General features: G+C 47.6%; 2 protein-coding genes across 6 annotated transcripts in view; one reads left to right on the plus strand and one right to left on the minus strand.

The window, feature by feature from the left end:
• CMC4 (C-X9-C motif containing 4) overlaps nt 1–4763 on the minus strand; it is a 30607-nt gene extending 25844 nt beyond the window's left edge. The window contains exons 1-2 of one of the 4 annotated variants that reach the window (XM_078664076.1): nt 4627–4763; nt 1648–1715 (exon numbers count right to left, since the gene is read on the minus strand). In XM_078664076.1, the coding sequence (XP_078520202.1) occupies nt 1648–1705 (58 nt within the window). In that variant the 5' untranslated portion in view covers nt 1706–1715; nt 4627–4763. The other 3 variants (XM_078664077.1, XM_078664079.1, XM_078664078.1) reach the window with 3 other exon arrangements.
• On the plus strand, nt 4763–16662 carry LOC144784957 (cytochrome c). 2 transcript variants are annotated; one of them, XM_078664075.1, is made up of 3 exons: nt 4763–4864; nt 12078–12254; nt 16244–16662. In XM_078664075.1, exons 2-3 carry the CDS (start codon nt 12086–12088, stop codon nt 16387–16389), a joined length of 315 nt encoding a protein of 104 aa, XP_078520201.1. In that variant the 5' UTR covers nt 4763–4864; nt 12078–12085; the 3' UTR covers nt 16390–16662. The 2 variants fall into 2 exon arrangements, with proteins under 2 accessions (XP_078520201.1, XP_078520200.1); XM_078664074.1 differs by lacking the exon at nt 4763–4864 and adding an exon at nt 5585–5630.
• Nucleotides 16663–18385: the final 1723 nt, after the last annotated feature.

Genomic DNA, 18385 nt, shown 5'->3' on the forward strand with positions numbered 1-18385 from the left:
TACACTTATAACTACCTCTTCAAAACTACAGCTCTGTAGTAATCACTATTCTTGGTTTGCATGTAGAAACTAATAATATAGACTTAGTCTCTAAGAACCGCGAAGTACATGAACACAAATTGAAGATTGAAGCTTGACTGTTCGGTCAAAAGAAAACTGGCGAATACACCTCTCACCACAGCTACTCAGGAACTATATACAATGTATCCACCAACGGGCTTTAGCCTTGATTCTTGCTTGACTCTGAAGAGGCGTCGCTCCCACGTTACGCATGTGTTCTCAGAAGACTCTCTGACAAAACCAAACGGAACGGAACAGAAGACGCGACTAAATAAGCGCCTCTAATGCTTCCTCTAACTTTGAAGTTTCAAAACAATTTCCACCGGAGCGCAACTACGGAGAACCTTCCTCCAGTGCGCTGACGGTTGAAGTGCGCAGATTCATTTCAAAACGAGAGTTTTACACCTGATGGACAACTGAGAGCGCGCGAGTCATAAAGACTAGAGCGCTAACCTTCTCCTACGAGAATGTGGTCTCAGCCATGTTGGATTTCTGTAGAATCAAAAGGCATCGTTTTAGAAAGAGACTGGACACCTTTAGTTTATTTCTCTTGCATTTGTCCTTTCTTTTAGGTTTCACTCTAGTTTTCCAACTTTGCACTAGTTTCTGGCCATGGGTTGTTTGACAGATCGTGACACAGCACCTAAAAGACTTCCACTTGCTCCCTGTACAGAAGAGATGCAATTTCAAGCTCCTGACCCATGCCTACGAAGCCCTCCACAACTAAGGAACAGCCTACGTGAACCACAGCTGATCTTCGGCCAGCCAATCAGAAGACTCCACTCCACACACCTCACCCTCACTCAGGCACCACGTAACCGCCACAGCCGCACCGGAGGATACCACTTCTCCAACATCGCGGCCAGAGCATGGAACACCTTCCCCCTCCGCACTGCACCCTCACTGACCCAGTTCAGGAAGGATTCAAGATCTGGCTCCTCAAATGAGACCTGCAGCACAGCACCTGCATAAACCCTGAGGTCATTATCTGCACTATACAAACACTACTTGATTGAGGTGTCTTCATTTGCCCCCATCTTGATGACTTTCCTTTAATCGCTTGTGAGCGGACAACAATTTTACTGCTGATCATGAAGTTGTGACTCCCTGATTTTTACTCTGCCCTTCTCTATACATATAGGTTTAGTTACTTACACAGCACTTGTGAATCTGTGTTTCGATGGAGGTAGTAAGGTTGCACCTATGTAGGGGCTGTTAACTGTTCTAATGAGCATGACACTATCTGCGATCCTATACTTTTTGTGATAGAAATGCCAACCCAGGAGCCTATGCTCTACCGGTATCATACAGTGGATGATTAGCCTTTTATATGACAATGGTTTCAAGTGCCACTGCCATTAAAATGCACCCCCCAGTTGGATCCCATCAACACTGTGTAAACATTAACATAATAAAGAAGCTACCTAGATAGAAGTGGGTATGCAGATCCATATATGTGCCTGTATATCTAACATACACCATGTACTTCCACTGGACAATGACATTTGAACTTCAGATTTCTTTATCATGCATGTTGTCCATATTTCATTAACCGCTGAATTGGGAATAAATCGATAACACACATACCTTGTAAACATTTCTGTATGTTACACGCTTGCTTCTGACAGGGATCCTTCTGAGACATAGCCAGGAGCCTGCAATATGAACATCATGAATTATTTCATGTTAGTCCCATGCTGCAAACATAAATGGTAAAAAATAATGGTATTGCTAGTGAGTGGCCATTTATGCAGTCCGAGAGGCATATGAGGACTTGAGGCATCTAGAAAAATCTCAATGACAGAAGCCAGATGCTGAGCTAAGCTTGTGGCATGCTGCAGCATATACAGGACTGTCGAGGCTGCAGAGGATTCGAAAACGGGTGAGACACCTTGATGAAAGTGTGACTACAGTGCCCACCCCCACACAGTATCCTAAGGAGCAAGAAGCCAACTAACAATAAGACAAGATGCAAGAGGTACTGTCTTCATAAACTTGGGGGGTTGTAAGTATCTGCTGCAGACACCCCACACTTTCATGCCTTAGTACGAATGCTAGTTTTCAGAATTTGGTCCTGATGAAAGCCACACTGACCCTGAGAGGCACATGAAGATGGCCGAAACATGTAGACCACATCAAGGATAAGTCGGAGCAATTTACTATCCCACAGTAATCCGACAGTTTTTAACACGGACTAAGAATCTCACAAATAAAATAACGACTTGTGAGAGGGAATCTCAAGCCAGATTTAAAATCATCACCTCACTCTGACACAGTCACAAGATCACTCCCCCAGAAAAAAACAAGCTCCATTGGAATAAGGCATCGCAGCACACCCTGGAAACACTCAGCAACCAGGGTGGGAACCCAATGAAGAAGCATGCCACCTACCATGTAGGTGGATGAGGATTCTTTCAAAACACCGTGTGGGTTCCCAGTCACTAACACTTTGGACGATAGATGAAAAGTGGTGTTTCGAGACACGTAGGTAAAAATAAGTTGTTGAATAAATTGAATGGCTGGGAAGGCGAACTGGTCTACACTTTTCTCTCTCCTTTTGTTTCGCTATGCTGCAGCAATGACCAGGGCTAAAATTGGAGACACTACCGCTCAGACTACTGTAGTGACTATTGGTGGAAGTAACTAGATTGGAAAATATTAACCCACTTAATGCCGTAATGATCAGTGTAATGAGGGAACATTTTGAAACTCATAATTACAGTGACTAGGACTATACCAGAACACTTGGGCTCGTGAGCAGGTGAGGGTTCACAGGTCATGACTGTTCCCCAACTATTTTCTTCCCACAGGGCTAAAGCTACCTTTATGAACCTGGTGTCTATCGAAATGCTTCTAGGTCTCTTTACAGATGGAAGCGCTATGACATTACGTAATTCCTGTGCCCAAGATGAAATAAATATCTGGCACTGACTGAGTATACAAAGACATGCCAGGCAATCTGATGGCTTGATGCAAAGAACAGCCATCAAGCAATATCAGGCTAAAGACGATACATTCTACGATAACTTTCAGGTTCTTGCAGGGTCATCCTGAAGCCATTTTACAATCATAAAGTGAGAGGCAACAATCTTAAAAAAAGTTTAGACAAAGACGATTCTTGGACCTTCATGTTAAAGTTGGATCTTTCTTTATTTTGTCAGTTCCTGCAAGCGCAGCTAACGTGTTTCACCGTCAAAAAGTCCTGATTTGAGCCATATCAAGTCCCTCTAACCTTATGCTCTTGAAATATAGTGTTCAAAGCGATGGTGCCTCACTAAAATTAAACCTATTATCTCTAAGTTCTTAAAGTCTTTCCAGCTATTTGCTTGATAGTAGAACATCTTGACCAACTTGGGTTAGTATCTGGGATATTAACCAGCACTCCTGGATACCAAATGCAAGGTACCTGCTTTACTGATTCCCCGAACACTCGGCAGTGACCTGCTGTATCCAGCCACTTATCCTTATTCATGCTTTTAGTGGGAGGGAAGACACGGATCTCCTCTCCCAGTGCAGCCAATGATACTACTTTGAATGTGATGCTTTTTTCGTGTGTGTCGGGATGATTGCCACAGTATTAACATAGCTCATTAAGTTATCTCCGTAGGATCCCTATTTTTTTTGCAGAGTTTTATATAGCGCAAACTTGACCCGAACTGAATCAGGTATCAGAGCGCTTTACATAGCACCAGTTACGTTACATGAGGACACGTATTCATTTTTGTTAGGCACTGGGAGATTAAGTGATTTGCCCAGAATCACAGGATGTTTGGCGTCGTTACCAAGACTCGAACCCAGATCCCCAGGTCCGAGGTTGAGCGCCTTAGCCGTTAGGCCAACTATTGATTCTATTCAATGAATCAGTAGGTTTATAGAGTGCTACTTGTCACCTGTGCGAGTATCTATTCTGCTGTTGTGTATTCCGGCCTAGGTGCCTCGCTTTCAGTTTTACACGGTGTAGACTATTACCTGGCCGGAGCTTGGGCACAATATTTGTAATACTGCTTGAAGGCCGAGTCATGTCTTCAGCAATCTTATCAGAAGCGTTGTTTTCCAAGGTATGGAGGTCACCCTCATAGGAAAACAGTGTCTCCAAAGAGTGTAGAGGCAGTTGTAGATTGCACGGTGTTATTTCTGCATTCGCTTGGATTACCTTGTAGCATCCCATGTAAGGCTGTTCACCTCCAGGGCCGTCTGTGTGGTGTACTAAAACCAAAACTAAATGCATGTGAATTATTTCAAAGAAAGAGCAACAGTCTTTGGGACCAAAGAAAAACTTGATTTGACTAGATAAATTGCAATTTTGTATTTTGTTACTCGCAGGAGTTTGTAGAAAATAGTTAGCGTGGCTTCTTGGAGTGCTCTGACTTCATTTACAGGGGGCGCTTGTGAATGAGGCCTGTGCTGCAGGGTGGGGGGGGCTTTGCTAGGGTCGCGTTGATATGTCACGCAGCGCGAGGATATGTCACGCATTGTAATGCGGGAGCGCGCGTGCCACAGCCCCGCGCTTCTCTACGGGCACCGGGGGGGGGTGACCCGCATTGAGCCCCGCCTCGCTTCTCTCACCCCGGGCTCGGCGCCGCTCGGGCCCCCGGACTAGGCTCGAGGGGTGACCTAAGCTCTGCTTCCCAGGCCGCCCTCTAGTCAGAGCGGGAGGCGTCACAGGCAGTACGTCGCCAGCGTCACCGGAAGTAGGCGTCAGACGTCACCGGAAGCGGAAGTGTCGTGAGCCGGCCGGCGCCAGAGCAGAGCGTGTCCTTGAGCGCGAGAGCAGCAGCTGAAAGCAGCGGAGCCGAGACCGGAGGTGAGAGCCGGGGCCGGGCCGAGCCGAGCCAGGGGGGGAGAGCCGGGGCCGAGCCAGGGGGGAGAGCGGGGGTCGAGCGAGGGGGCTGTGGAGGACACTGAGGGGCGCCGGGGGTGGGAGACAACAGGCAGCGTCGCGACACCGGTCTGGGCCCCCCCCCCCCCGCTATCTCAGTGCCCGACCCCCCCCCCCCCGCTATCTCAGTGCCCGACCCCCCCCCGTTATCCGGGGGACGGACCCCCCCGGTGTGTGACACTTGTAGACACGTCACTTCCACAAGGTCATCGCATTGACCCCCATGTTTGACCCGGGGGGGCTCCACTCGGATCAGGAGGGACTGATGGCCCCTCATGGGGGGGGAGGGTCATCCCTCGGTGCGCCCCCCATAGAGAGGCAGCGGGGGGATCCCTAGGTGACCGCCATAGGCCCCCCCCCCGGGGCCGGCTCGGACCCCGTGTAATAAAGGGCCGGGCTGACGCGCGCCGGCCGCGGCTGGACACACCCGGCCGGACAGAGGGACCGGACGATAGACCCGAGGGGAGCCCGCGGGAGCCGTGAGTACCGGGGGGGGGCTGATGGACACGGGGGCGCCTCTTTATTTTAAGTGTTCTATAGCGCTGGCTGGACCCAGAGGCATCGGAGCGCTTTACGTGATCAGGATAGTTTACGGCAAACATGGTATAAAAAGCATAATCACAAAGTGAAAGAACAACTTAATTACAAAATCAAGGAGGGATGAAACGGGAGCTGGAGCCATACAATACAGGTAGAGAGGGGTACAGGAGGAGCGCCATATATCACTGAGACAAGTATGGTATGGTGAAGAGATCCGGAGTCGGGCACAGGTTAGGATCCCCAGTAGTAGTTAAGGAGGTGGGTTTGGAGGTCTCTTTTGAAGCTGGCGTACGAGGGGTTACAGCGCAGGTGTTTCGGGAGGGTGTTCCAGATAGTAGGGGCTTTACCAGAGAAGGAGCGAGGTTGTGTGGTTTTCTTTTTATGCAGAGGTGGGATTAGGAGGAGGGCGTTGGTGCTTCTCAGAGGACGAGTGGTACCAGCGGTGAGGAGTTTCTTGGATAGGTACTGCAGAGTGTTTTGGTGGAGGGCTTTGAGTAATGCAGGCCATTTTGTAAGCTCATCTCCCTTCGATAGGGAGCCATTTGAGAACTGGGGAGATCTGATCGAAGCGTTTGCACTCTGTGATGAGCCTGTCTGGAAGGTTGAGCCCAGCTTTAATGGGAGCAAGGTGGACCTTGGGGATTCAGTTGAAGATGGCGTTGCCATAGTCAGTGCATGAGAGAACCAGTGATTGAACTGCAAGTTTAAAATCATGGCTGGGTAAGAATGGTTTGATTTTCTTGAGGTGACAGAGAGTGAAGAGGGCTCCTTTGGCAGAGTTTTTGATGTAAACGTTAAGGGTGAGGGTGTTGGTAGTAATGCCAAGAGATTTTACGGAGTTGGACTGTGTGCATGAGCAGTTGAGTGCGTTAAGGTCTGAAATCCAGGATTGAACGGGGAGAGGGTTCTTTTTAGGGGAGAAGAGGATGATTTCAGTTTTATTTGGGTTTAGTTTGAGATGATTTGACTAGAACCAGGATTGAATCTTGTGAAGGGAGTTGTTCAGGTGTAAGATGTCATCGTGAGTTTTAATCTGGTAATAGATTTGGATGTCATCAGCGTATAGGTGGTATGTGATGCCTCCTTGTTTAAGAATGAGAGTGAGGGGTTCCAGAAAGAGGGAAGGGGAGAGAATCGATCCTTGGGGGACTCCAAGGCACACAGGAGAGGGGTTAGAGAGACAATTTTGAATTTTGATTTGCTGAGTTCAGTGTTTAAAGTATGAGGTGAACCATTTGAGGGCGGTGTCGTTAAGGCCGAAACGGGTCCTAAGAACATTGAGTAAGGCTAAATGGTTGACTGTATCGAACGCTGCGGATTGATCAAGGAGGATAAGAAGGCAGGTCTCGCCATTATCAAGTGATTGATGGATGTCATCAATGACATTGAGCGTTGCTGTTTCGTTGCTGCAGCCATTCCTGAAGCCAGACTGAAGGGGGTCGAGTAGGTTGAAGTTTTCGATGTGTGGGCCCTGCCTTATGAAGGGATCGTACACAAGGCCACCTCCGATGGAGCGCTCACAGACTGGCCTACAACACTGTTCTCCTGCCCCCTCTGGGGCCTGCCTTATGAAGGGATCTGTGGATGTACACAAGGTCGCCTGATGGAGCTCCGTGACCTACAGCATTGCCTAAAGAAGGGATCAGTGGATGTACACATGGCCACCTCCGATGGAGCGCTCGGACTGACCTACACCACTGCCTTATGAAGGGATCCGACTGACCTACAACACTGTCTCGTCCCCAGGAACCTGCCTCATGAAGGGGTCAGTGGATGTACACAAGGTCACCCCTGATGAAGTGCTCACAGACTGACCTACAACACTGCCTTATGGAGGGATCAGTGCATGTACACATGGTCACCCCTAATGGAGTGCTCAGACTGACCTACAACACTGTCCCCTCCCGGGGGGCCTGCCTTATGAAGGGATCAGTGCATGTACACAAGGTCACCCCTGATGGAGCGCTCACAGACTGACCCACAACACCCCTCCCCCGCGGGCCTGCCTTATGAAGGGATCAGTGGATGTACACAAGGTCACCCCTGATGGAGTGCTCAGACTGGCCTACACCACTGCCATATGGAGGGATCCGCTGCCCACGCGGACTCCTCCCCTTCATCTGACACGTCCAGTGACTCCTGGAGTTACCCGCACCCCTGGCAGTGGCCTGCGTGCACATCTGCCCGAGTGGCTTGCAGGGAATCGCCCCCTCCCCAGGCGCACTCACTCTCCCTGGAAGGACGGGCTTTGGAAGGCACCGCCGACGTGCAGGCAGTCACCTCCGAGGCCTGGCTGGGAGGCTCGGCATGTCTCGGCCCCTCCCTCCCCCGCAGTCAGTGACAGGCTGCTGGGACAGCTGTCAGCCCGTCACCTGCACACAGCCGAGGTCCCTGGGCGGCGTGGCCTGTTCTCATCCCACCCTCGCCTTACAAACCATGCGGGGCTCCCTTTCATGGAGTTCTGGCCCATGAAGGGATTCCTTTTTGTGACGTTAAACACGGATTTTTCTGATCCCATCTATTTGTGGCTATTTTTCCTGTTCTCTTAGCGAAATGTTTTTATTAATCCGTTATACAGAAAGTCTTAGCACAGATCGTTATTAAACGTTGGTGACTTGCTGTCTGAGGCAGGTGAGCGGCTGCCATGTGAGGTGTGCCCGACAGTAGCGAGGGGGCTTCTGGGCACCTTTTCCGGCGTGAGCATACGGGGCGTGCAGGAAGGACCTCGGCTGGTAGGGGGTCGACCTGCCACTAAAAAGGGGATGTGTGAGTTCTAGTCCCTTTTTGTAAGGTTCCCTGCTCCAGTCCTGCTAACTCTGAAAGACAAAGCTTGGCAGAATGTTTTACTTTCCCCTGCTAATGCAGACCTTTGTGGCTGCGGGACCCACAAGGCCCACTTTTGTTTGCCTCTTCTCCGGGGTTTTAGTTGAAGTACTTCCTTTTTTCTGGGCAGTCCTAACCCCTCCTCATCAGCGGTGAACACAGAACACGGCGATCTCCGGTCTTGAAACTTCCGACCACACGCAGCCTGCCAGGCCAGCATTACCCTACCTTCCTGTCCGAGGAAGGCCTTCAGACTTCTCACTCTGGGTCATCCATCCCTCCAGTGTCCCTTCGAGCACAGACTGGCCCTGTGTTTCCACCACAGTTTCTGCAATCTTCACCCTACGCCAAGAAGGAGGCATCCGTAGGGTGTTGTACCTCCGTTCAGGGCTTCAGACAAGAGCGCTCTCACCACTGTGTCCCACACCGGTTTCTTGCACGTCCCAGCCAGGGCCTCCTGCACACACTGGCCTTTTCAAGTGTGGAATTAGAGTGATGCTTAGATCCAGCATATTTGTTGATCCGCTCCCACGAGGGCAGAGATTATAGACTAAGGGCAGCAGAGAGAAGAAACTGTTAAACCTAAGGGGTGCCTGCTGGCCACACAGTGATGTGATGCTGGGCCCCAGGGGTGAGCTTGCATTGTTGGATACTTTGTTCCCTTCTTCTCTGCCTCCTGTCATGGTCTCCCAGGGTGACCTCCCATTAGTTCTCAACTAAACCATTTTCTCAGCGGTTCTAATTCTTGATAGGGAGGGCTTGTGCTGCGACCTGGGGACCCATGTTCTAATTTTATCTCCCCATGCTTAAATGTCTGTAACATTTGTGTAATCTGCTTTTGATGTACACTTAGGTTTTCCAAACCTTCACACCAAAATACATTACATTCATACGCAAACTGTTTACCTGAAGACCACACCTGAGCTCTTTGCACGATTTGTTCAGAACAAGCCCGTTAAGTTCATCGGCCATTTAGAGAAATAAATCCGGATCCTCTGCCCACCGTGGTGTACTTATTGGGACTGGCAGCACTTAATGTGCTTTACAAGGCCAAATTAACTAGAGATGTGCGTTTTGTAAGTTTATCGAGTTCTTTTTAGTCTAAATTTGCTAATGACATCTTGGGGACATTCAGAAAGCTGCCATGGGAATGCATTCCGCCCATTGCTTACCATTGACTTTACGGATTGTAACTCTTGGTTGCTTTCTATTTGCTTCCCTTCCCTTGCCCAGTATTCTTTCAACAGTATGATCTTCTTGCCTTATTTGCGGGGCATTCAAAGATAGGCTCTATCTTCCAGGGAGCTTGGCGTTTACTTTTCTTTCTCTGACTGCAAAGTGAGAGGATTTAAGATCATCCTGCTGGGTTTTCTAGCATAAATCACAACTTAAATGTCTGAAATGTACAGATATTTCAGAATATGGAAAGCACAAATGAAGCACAATATTTGATATTTTTGAAGTGTGGTGGAAACAAATTTTAATACCCCTGAAGCGAATCAAAGTTCAAGGTGATGACATAGCCACACATTGTACGCTGTATACTTTAATCAGTAAAACTGTCTGTACAAATGTAAGTCATTTAAGTTGAAGTGTTGTCTGTAATGGCAGTACATGCATACTCCACTTTACCCCACCCTACTCTGCACCACTCAACAACACTGCACTCTACATTGCAACACTCCACACTATGCCACTCCACTCTGCGTCCCTGCACTCTGCTCCAATCAACACTGACAGTGCACTCTACCTCACACTACTCTTTTATGCATGCTGCTCCCTTCGTCACTATAATCTACACTGCACTCTACGGCACTCTCTGCCACTGCACGCTGCACCTGTTTACGTTGCTGTCACTTTACCTCTAAGCTCATACTCTGCATCACTGTACTGTATGTCACTATACTCTGCAAAACTGAATACCTCTGCACCACTCTATTGCACTCTATGCCAACCCTCTCTACGCCACTCTAATCTACTGTGTACCACTGCACTCCATGCAACTTCACTCTCCACCTCTCTACTCTACAATACTCTGCCAGTGTACTCTACCCCACTCTTCTGTGCACCGCTGCTCTCTATGCCACTCTATCCAATTCTACTCTGCACCTCTCTACTCCACTAAAGTCCACTCTGACACCACACTCCATTCTGACTCTACTCCATTAAATTACTCTACGGCACTCTTCTCCACCCTATGCTATGCCAGTCCACTGACACTACTCCACGACGCTCTATGCAATTCCGTCGTCCACTCTATTATAGGACACACTACTCTGCTGTATGCGTCGCTACTCTGTGCCCTCAACTCTGCAACACCCTCTACACCACTTCACTAAGCTCTACAGCACTTTACACTCTGTACCACTCCACTTCCCTCTTTGCCCATCCACTCTGACACTGCTCCCCCCACAACACTTCACGGAACTCTACTTCACAACACACTCCTTTACCCCACTATCCTTTAGCCATGCTGAACAACCACCACGCTGGGGTACAACATGGCTAAGACATATTGGCAACACCAAAAGCTCTTGCATAGATGAGACCTATTTGCTTTGCCAAGGCTTATTTTAACACATCCCATCACAAACTAATGATTTTTGTGCCTTTTGGCCTCCCTAAACATCCAAACAGTATTCTGCTGTAGACCTCTAATCTTGCTACACCTGTAGCATTATTCTGTTGTAAATCCCTGCCTTTACTACACATGTGTGCGGTATTATGTTTTAGACCTGTATGCTGTAATCTGTTGTTGACATCCGGTCCGCCTGCACCCATGAGTACTAGTCTGTTGTAGACACCTTCCTTCCTACACCTGTGCACCCCATAGCTATTCTAGCCACCCTCTGATTCCACCTCACCATGTCACACACAATACTCCTGCATATTAGAGTTTTATCTAACGTGAACTCGACCCGAAGATATCAGAGCGCTTTACTTTACATGAGCATCAGTTGCATTAGACTGGCACGTTCGTTTCTAGGCCCAGGGAGATAGTGATTTTCCTAGAATCACAGGATATTTGAGCCTCTCCCCAGACTCAAACCGGGTTCCCCAGCTTCGAAGTGACCGCTCTGGTCATAAGGGCACATCCATTTGGATGTCTGTCTGCCACGGACAACTGAGTTCTTACCAGCACATTCCAGCCTCCTGTAAGCCTTGCTCTGTGTACTGATTGTGAGGTGGAGAAAATGTATATTCCCTACAGTAACAGACCATAATTTCACTGTCCTGAATCAGATAACCTATGTAGCAGAGATGGAGCGTGCTTTACTTTACCATGCCACCAGTGAGAAGGCTTCCTTGTGTGGGCTTGCTGCAGCGCGGTGCAGCGTTCAGTGTTCCAAAACATCACTCGTTTCCATTCCAGTTGGATATAGTTTTAAAGTGCTCTGTACTCTGACCAATCCTCGCTTCTCTCTGTGCTGCTTGAAAAGTAAGCTATCATCTCTGGTTCTGTTATCTGCAGTTCCTAGCGATGCCAGAGTAGATGAGCAGGGCGCCATCGCCTGCTGAAATAGCAGTAGGTAGACACAGTTTATCAACGTACAGACTAAACAGAGCATAGTCCAGTGTATTCCTCTGGGAGGATCTTATATTAGTAGGTAATCGTGCTCTTTCTACTTCACCGATGAAAGTGTTGTGCCGTTCATATGTGAGGGTTTTCACCTTGTGTGTGGATCTCGGTCTCGTGAACTGCCGCCCTTTTTCACTGTATGTTTTGCAGACCTAGAACATTTAAAAAAGGTGACTTTTCCAATTGTTTTTTCAGGCTTCAAAATGGGAGATGCTGAAAAGGGAAAGAAGATCTTCGTTCTGAAGTGTGCGCAGTGCCACACCGTTGAAAAGGGAGAGAAGCACAAGGTTGGCCCCAACCTCCACGGCCTGTTTGGGCGCAAGACGGGGCAGGCTCCAGGCTTCTCGTATACAGAGGCCAACAAAAACAAAGGTAAATGTGCAAAGTGTGAAGCGCTTCTTCTGCGTGAACCTGTTCTCACCAGGCCCGGTTTATCACTATTCTGAAAACCCCAGTGTCCTCAAGACAGTCTCGGAATGGCCAAAATTCCCTTTAACAAGAACGTCCAAGGCGGTCAGATCCTTGTTTAGAGGATGACCCAGGAAGGGACTCGCCTCTGCAGTTAAACCGCAAACTCATGTTATGATAGAGATCTTGTGCAGGAGTGTCGCCAACGGGCCTTGCTGGTCATAGATTGTTCTGGGCAGAACTGTTGTGGTTTGTATTGTACATGTACCAATTATACTTTCTGAACCCACACATTCAACCAGTAGGGGTATTTTGGAGCAGTAGAACAGTGAAGAACTGGGTGGATGTGGCGACCCAGGCAAATGCTCGACTGCCTCTTCCAAGAGTTGTAGTTTTCTTGCATTACTTGCATTTCACAGCTCTCTGCACAGTGCCCGCACTACAGGTTCATAATTGTCAATTGGGGAAGATCCTTGTGGTGTTTGTGATGGCTCCAGGAGGCCGGGTTGACAACTCTTTATCGTTCACCGGCTAGAAGAGCATCCAAGAGGTTCTCATGCGCCAAACTAAATGTTGGGCATCAAACGGAATTGACACAAAAGCACCACTCCCAATAATTGGGGTGTTGTGAGCCCCCAGCAACCCTGGACCCCGCTGCAACTTCACCTGCTGCACTAATAACTGTTGAGGCCCTACATATCCGTCTCTCTTCCACCACTTCCCCCACCCTGCCTAAGCACCACTCCAGCCATGAAACGGGCTCTGCCCCTCTCTTGAAAAAATTTACTTGCACACGTTGTCTTCCTTTTTGCAGCAATGGTGCCCTCAGCCCCAACGAACAGAAAATGCGCCCCATTCACCCTTTCTAAAGTAAGACTCATAATTGTGATGCACTGGGCCCCTCCAACGAATCGTCTGTCGCTGCACCTGCTTCACTAATGATTGCTTCTGCCTTGTGAAGCAGGCTTTCGCCTCTGCTTTTTGTGGAAAACAATGGCTCCCATCTCCTGACCCCCGCCTCCTTTCTGATGCCCAGACTAAGCAGTGTCCACCCCCAACCCCCTGTCACCTTTCTGACGCCCAGACTTAACAGTGTCTCCCCTGCTTCAGTATTCACCCTCCGGGGTCCATTGCTTTAAGGCCCAAAGCAACACTGGCACAGGAAGTGGGCACTGGTCTTTGCAGGTTCAAATCCTTATACCCGGCCTATAAAGCATTGCGCTGCCAGGAACTATTATGCTGTAAGGAGAAGCTCAGTTGGAATATTCTTTGCTCCGGCTCTGCCGTAAACTTGACAGTCCCCTCATTTAAGAGGACTACTTGGGGTGGCAAGAGCTTTTCAGGACCACTGCAGTGCTCTGGAACAGCCTACCTTTGACACTAAAAGCCGCTCCCTCCCTACTCTCCTTTAGAAAGGCTTTAAAGACTTGGTTCTTCTTGCAAGACTAGCAGACACCGAATCCCAGCAAGTAGCCTCATTTCCAACCGATCTACACCCAGACCCGCCTTTGACAACTCCAAGATGCCTTCGGGCCTGAGTTTGCGCTCTACAAAGCACATTTATATTACGCTGAGGACTTCCAGACGTCCGCTGCATCACATCCGTGCATCTGAATGCAACCCTGCGTTCTCCTGCCTGCCACACCCTGGACTCGCCTCGCTAAAGAAGAAACCATCTTTCTTCCCATGTTGGCAGCTCTGTAATGTTGAATTTCACTGGCAACGGTGCACGGTGGTATAGTATACAATAAAGAAAACATGGTGTGCTGCAATAGAGGGCGGGTTTGCCCCTTGCAACTTTGTTGCAGTTGCCGTTCAGCTAGTCCACCTGACTAGTGAATTGTGTAAAAGTGGCACCTGATCTCCAGCTCCTCAGAACACATCTGGATGTGCGGAAGAACAAAATAGATTGAATATTGCTGTCTGTGGTGACCTGGACATGCTGTCATTTGGACCTAAGACTAATAACTGGACATGATTGAATCTGTGCTTTTAACCTGACGCTTTTGTCGACTTATTCCTTGAGGTAGACGTGTAGCCACTCGAGTTAACCCACTTTTATTACACATTCACTGTTACATGCAGTGTGAGAAGAAAATTTGGACACAATGTGTAGTAGTGTAAAAATTCGGCTTCAGGGAACAAATCTGCTACATGGGTGGGCAAATATTTATTTTTAACCCCTACATTTAAATTTAGGAGTGTTCGAGACCTCTTGTATATACTTATGTGTATGTACTTTGTGGGCTCTGCTGATCAGCCCTAGGACTAGTCTGCTTCCGCTTGTACTTTTTTCTGTTCAACTGCCTTTATTTAACTGTCTCGATAGAAACCGACTAGTAGAGGTAAGTAAAATACCAGAATAGCTTTCTGCTTGGGGACTTTCTTTAAAAAAAAATTCTGGCAACTGCCTCTATTTAACTTTCTTGATAGAAAACGACCAGCAGAGGTCAGTAAAATACCAGAATCACTTTAGCCTTCTCTAGATTCCAGTCCCTAGAAATTGTCTTCAACGAGCCCCCGTAGACAATATTTTTTCAAACTTGTATTTTCAGTGATCTGAGCACCGAACGCCATGATTTTATATTAAATCAGAGCTTTGGACTATACTATTTCCTGCTGAAAGGCAATATTTCTCTCCCTGTTCCAAAACCTGGCCTGTCACGCAGTTTGGTGCTTACTTTCCCTCCATGTTAAAGAACAGATGTTTCAGCACCCAGGCGAATGTGCTGCAGAGCTAAATACATATAGACTCACAAATGCGAGACCGATTGCATTGCAAATGCTTGATGCTTGTTTTAATGTGTAAGCATACATAAGTTTAAAATGGGTGAGTAAATGGCCCTTGGATTTTAATGATGTGCACGTACTCGATAAATTCCTCTTCCCAAACTGATGAATCTTATTTAGTACTTAAGTAACATGTTCATTTCTAGTGGATGAGGCTATATCGCCTGAACAGGTAATAAATGGAGGTATCTGTCCGTATCTGTCTGTAGAAGGATAGACTCTAGCGCCCATTTACACAGAGGTAAGGTTTAGAGGAGCACATTGTAGAAATAGCTCCAGGGGTTACTACTTGTGAATACTTCAATGCCAGATACCAATTAGGAAGATGCACCTTCAGGGACAGTCCTCTTCAGGGCTGAAGTGTATATGCGCCAGATGCCTTTTTACTTGCATTTGCATACACTTGGTACACAGTGAGGGCTTATCTCATTAAAGTGAGGACTCCAAGTTTGAAAAGAATTTCCTTGGGGCAAACTGGATACTAAAATATCTTGGTTCATATCCTTTCCTGATTGAAAAGCATTAGTTTCCCATATATATATATATATATATATATATCAGCTTACTTAAGAGAAGCTTGGTAAAGCAGCCCCCCCGACACACACTTTTCCAAAATTGTGAGTTTGCTATTTTGTCTGGAGAAACTTGAATCATATTCTGCCTCCCTGCTCCAAAACACACACGCTATATGTTGCTTGGCAAAAGATTTTACTCCTGCACAGAAGACCTATAGCTTCAAAGCATGCTGTACTGAGCTTCTCTTTATGAAGCTACATGGAAAGTATTATAATTCACCCCATAGAAAGTGCAACTGCACCTTTATAAATGGAAGTTTACTGAACAGTTCCCCACTTTATTAGAAATTATCTTTTTGAAAAGTTCCTGTAGCTTCCTTTTGCATACCTTCCCATAGCACTTTTCTTTTCCACTCTCCGTGCACAGCTATGTGTTTTGTTCAAGTTTGAATCTTTAAAATTGCGGTTTGGTCTCTTTGGAAGTGCTTTATACGAAATGTTATATTATGTTGTTTTGCATAGCTCACTGGTCACCTGAGAAGGTCTCCAGGTGCTTGGGCAGGTGTGTGGTCCTCATGTGATATATTGGGTCCCCGCTTTGTAATGTGCATGGGTTCCTTAATGTGCCTACTTTTTCTCTCTTTCTAGGCATTACCTGGGGTGAAGATACGCTGATGGAATACTTGGAGAATCCCAAGAAGTACATCCCAGGAACAAAGATGATCTTCGCTGGCATTAGGAATGAAAAGGAGAGGCGTAATTTGATCGCTTACCTGAAGCAGGCGACATCATAAGAGATCTGGTTCTTTGTTAGAGTGGACTGTCCGGCAGAGGCACTTTTAAAACTGTACATTTTTGTCCTTTGTAATGTATTATTTCACCACTGATCCATGTATCATTCGTACACTGAATTTCCGTTGGGTATTTTGAGTTTAGATGTGTCCATTATTCATTGACTGTGCCAGTTGAACACCGCGCCGGCATTTTGTGCTCCATATCGTTGCTGCAGGTGCTTTTATGTAAAGAATGCCTAAATTAAATATAACCTGCCTATGGAGAGAGCACAATCTTGTCTGTTCGTTGTATGTTTGTAAAGTGCTTGTGTTGACATTGGCATCCTTGACGCGAAAGCTTGTGACTGAATTTGGGGCTGTTTATAGCACCACACAAGGTGATGGATGGGATGCTCTCAAATGAATCAAACCACTGGTACCCCTCTGGGTAGCAACCTATTGACTGCCTCTGGAACCAAGCCTTGCACTAAAGAGGCCCCAAAAAATGCCAGAACCAGTCTGGGGTTGCTACTGGGAATGGACATGCCCTGGCAGTTTTTACTGGGCTGTAGGTTCTGAGGACTTCCCCCCAAGTTGTAGATGAAAGGGAAGAAAGATCACCGAATCTTCAACTGTAATCGAAACATGCGCCGGCTGCTATGCTGCCAGTGTAAAAACTAGAACACAAGGTGAATGCCCAGGTTACAGGTGCTGCTAATAGAAAACCTCAGTTTTAGTAGCATTCAATTTCATGAAGGTTTTTGACATCATCAATGTGTTGTAGGTAGGCTTTTTGCCACAGTGGAAGAAGTCTGCATGGTGTGGGACCTCTTTAAAAATCAGTTTGGTGATGTCCGCATACCTGAAAAGCCAGGCTCCCTGTGACTCGTGAAATGGGCCTGAGGCTGCATGTGGTGGTTACACAAAAGGAGAACAGTATCCACCACATGGAAACCGTGCAGTTGAGAGCTTTGGGTTTAGGCGCGAGTGGATGCAATGTCATGATGCAATTTGGTCAAGAATGAGATCAGCCAAATGAGCTTAGTCCCTTTGATCCCTGCTCTTGCAGGCATGGCATGACCGATGTCAAAGGCATCTTTGAGTCACGAGGTATTGTGACGTCTCCACAACACGTATGGGAGAGGAAGAGGTAAGCCACCCCGTGCCCTCCTATGAAGACACAACCTACACACTTGGGTACAGCAGCTATAGGCAGAATATAAGTTACAATATTACTACCCTGAGACCAGACATGCAAAAGTCCAAATGGGATATTCACATAATTCCTGTGCGAAGGAAAGGTCCGTCTTATGCAACCTCTCTCCACACTGGGAGAGCAGTACCACCAGGGCGGACTCGACCTCCTGTTGGACTTGATACTGGATAACGGTGGTATCCAGCTCAGTGAATTAAAAATACCTCCTCATGCAGATCACCTTTATTAATAGGAACTATAGGTAAGATTAAAAACGAATAGGTCCGTTGTTGAGGATAACGTATCACACCTCAGTAGCCAGGGCAACATGTTTCTGTCTGTTAGAAGCCCAGACTGGTCTGGGGCTTTCTTCAGGGCCAGGGTTCCCGAACTACCTCGTGAAGGCCCCTGTGTCCTAGTCTTTTTTGAGGTGAATACAGAAAGGAAAGTAATATATTCAGGTGAGTTCTACCTGGGGGACAACAAGATAGCCTATTGAGCAACAAGAGAATTTTTTTGTATCAATCAGGTGTTTGTTGAAGCGCGACTACTCGCCCGTAAGGGTCTCAAGCGGTGGAGTGGGGGTGCAGGTTCCGGCCCATCAAGGGGGGTCAGTCAAAGAGCCAGGTCTTGAGGTTTCATACGAAGATGGGAAGCGGTGTTGTCTGTCGGAGGTTGAGCGGAATGGCGTTTCAGGCCTTGGCCGCTAGGAAGAAGGGGCGGCCTCCCGATCTGGTTTTTCTGGTGCGTTGAACCACAGCGTAGGAGAGCTGGACTAATTGTAGGGTCCTTTGGGGGTGTGGAATTTGAGTCGGCTGTTCG

This window comes from Lissotriton helveticus, chromosome 10 (genome assembly GCF_964261635.1).
Source record: "Lissotriton helveticus chromosome 10, aLisHel1.1, whole genome shotgun sequence".
NCBI lineage: Eukaryota > Metazoa > Chordata > Amphibia > Caudata > Salamandridae > Lissotriton > Lissotriton helveticus.

Coding starts and splice junctions, on each gene's coding strand:
- LOC144784957 (XM_078664074.1), top strand. CDS start 5,600: ATGAAACGGGAGCTGGAGCCATACAATACAG. Junction 5,631..12,077: donor GCTGGAGCCATACAATACAG/GTAGAGAGGGGT, acceptor TTGTTTTTTCAG/GCTTCAAAATGGGAGATGCT. Junction 12,255..16,243: donor AGAGGCCAACAAAAACAAAG/GTAAATGTGCAA, acceptor CTCTCTTTCTAG/GCATTACCTGGGGTGAAGAT.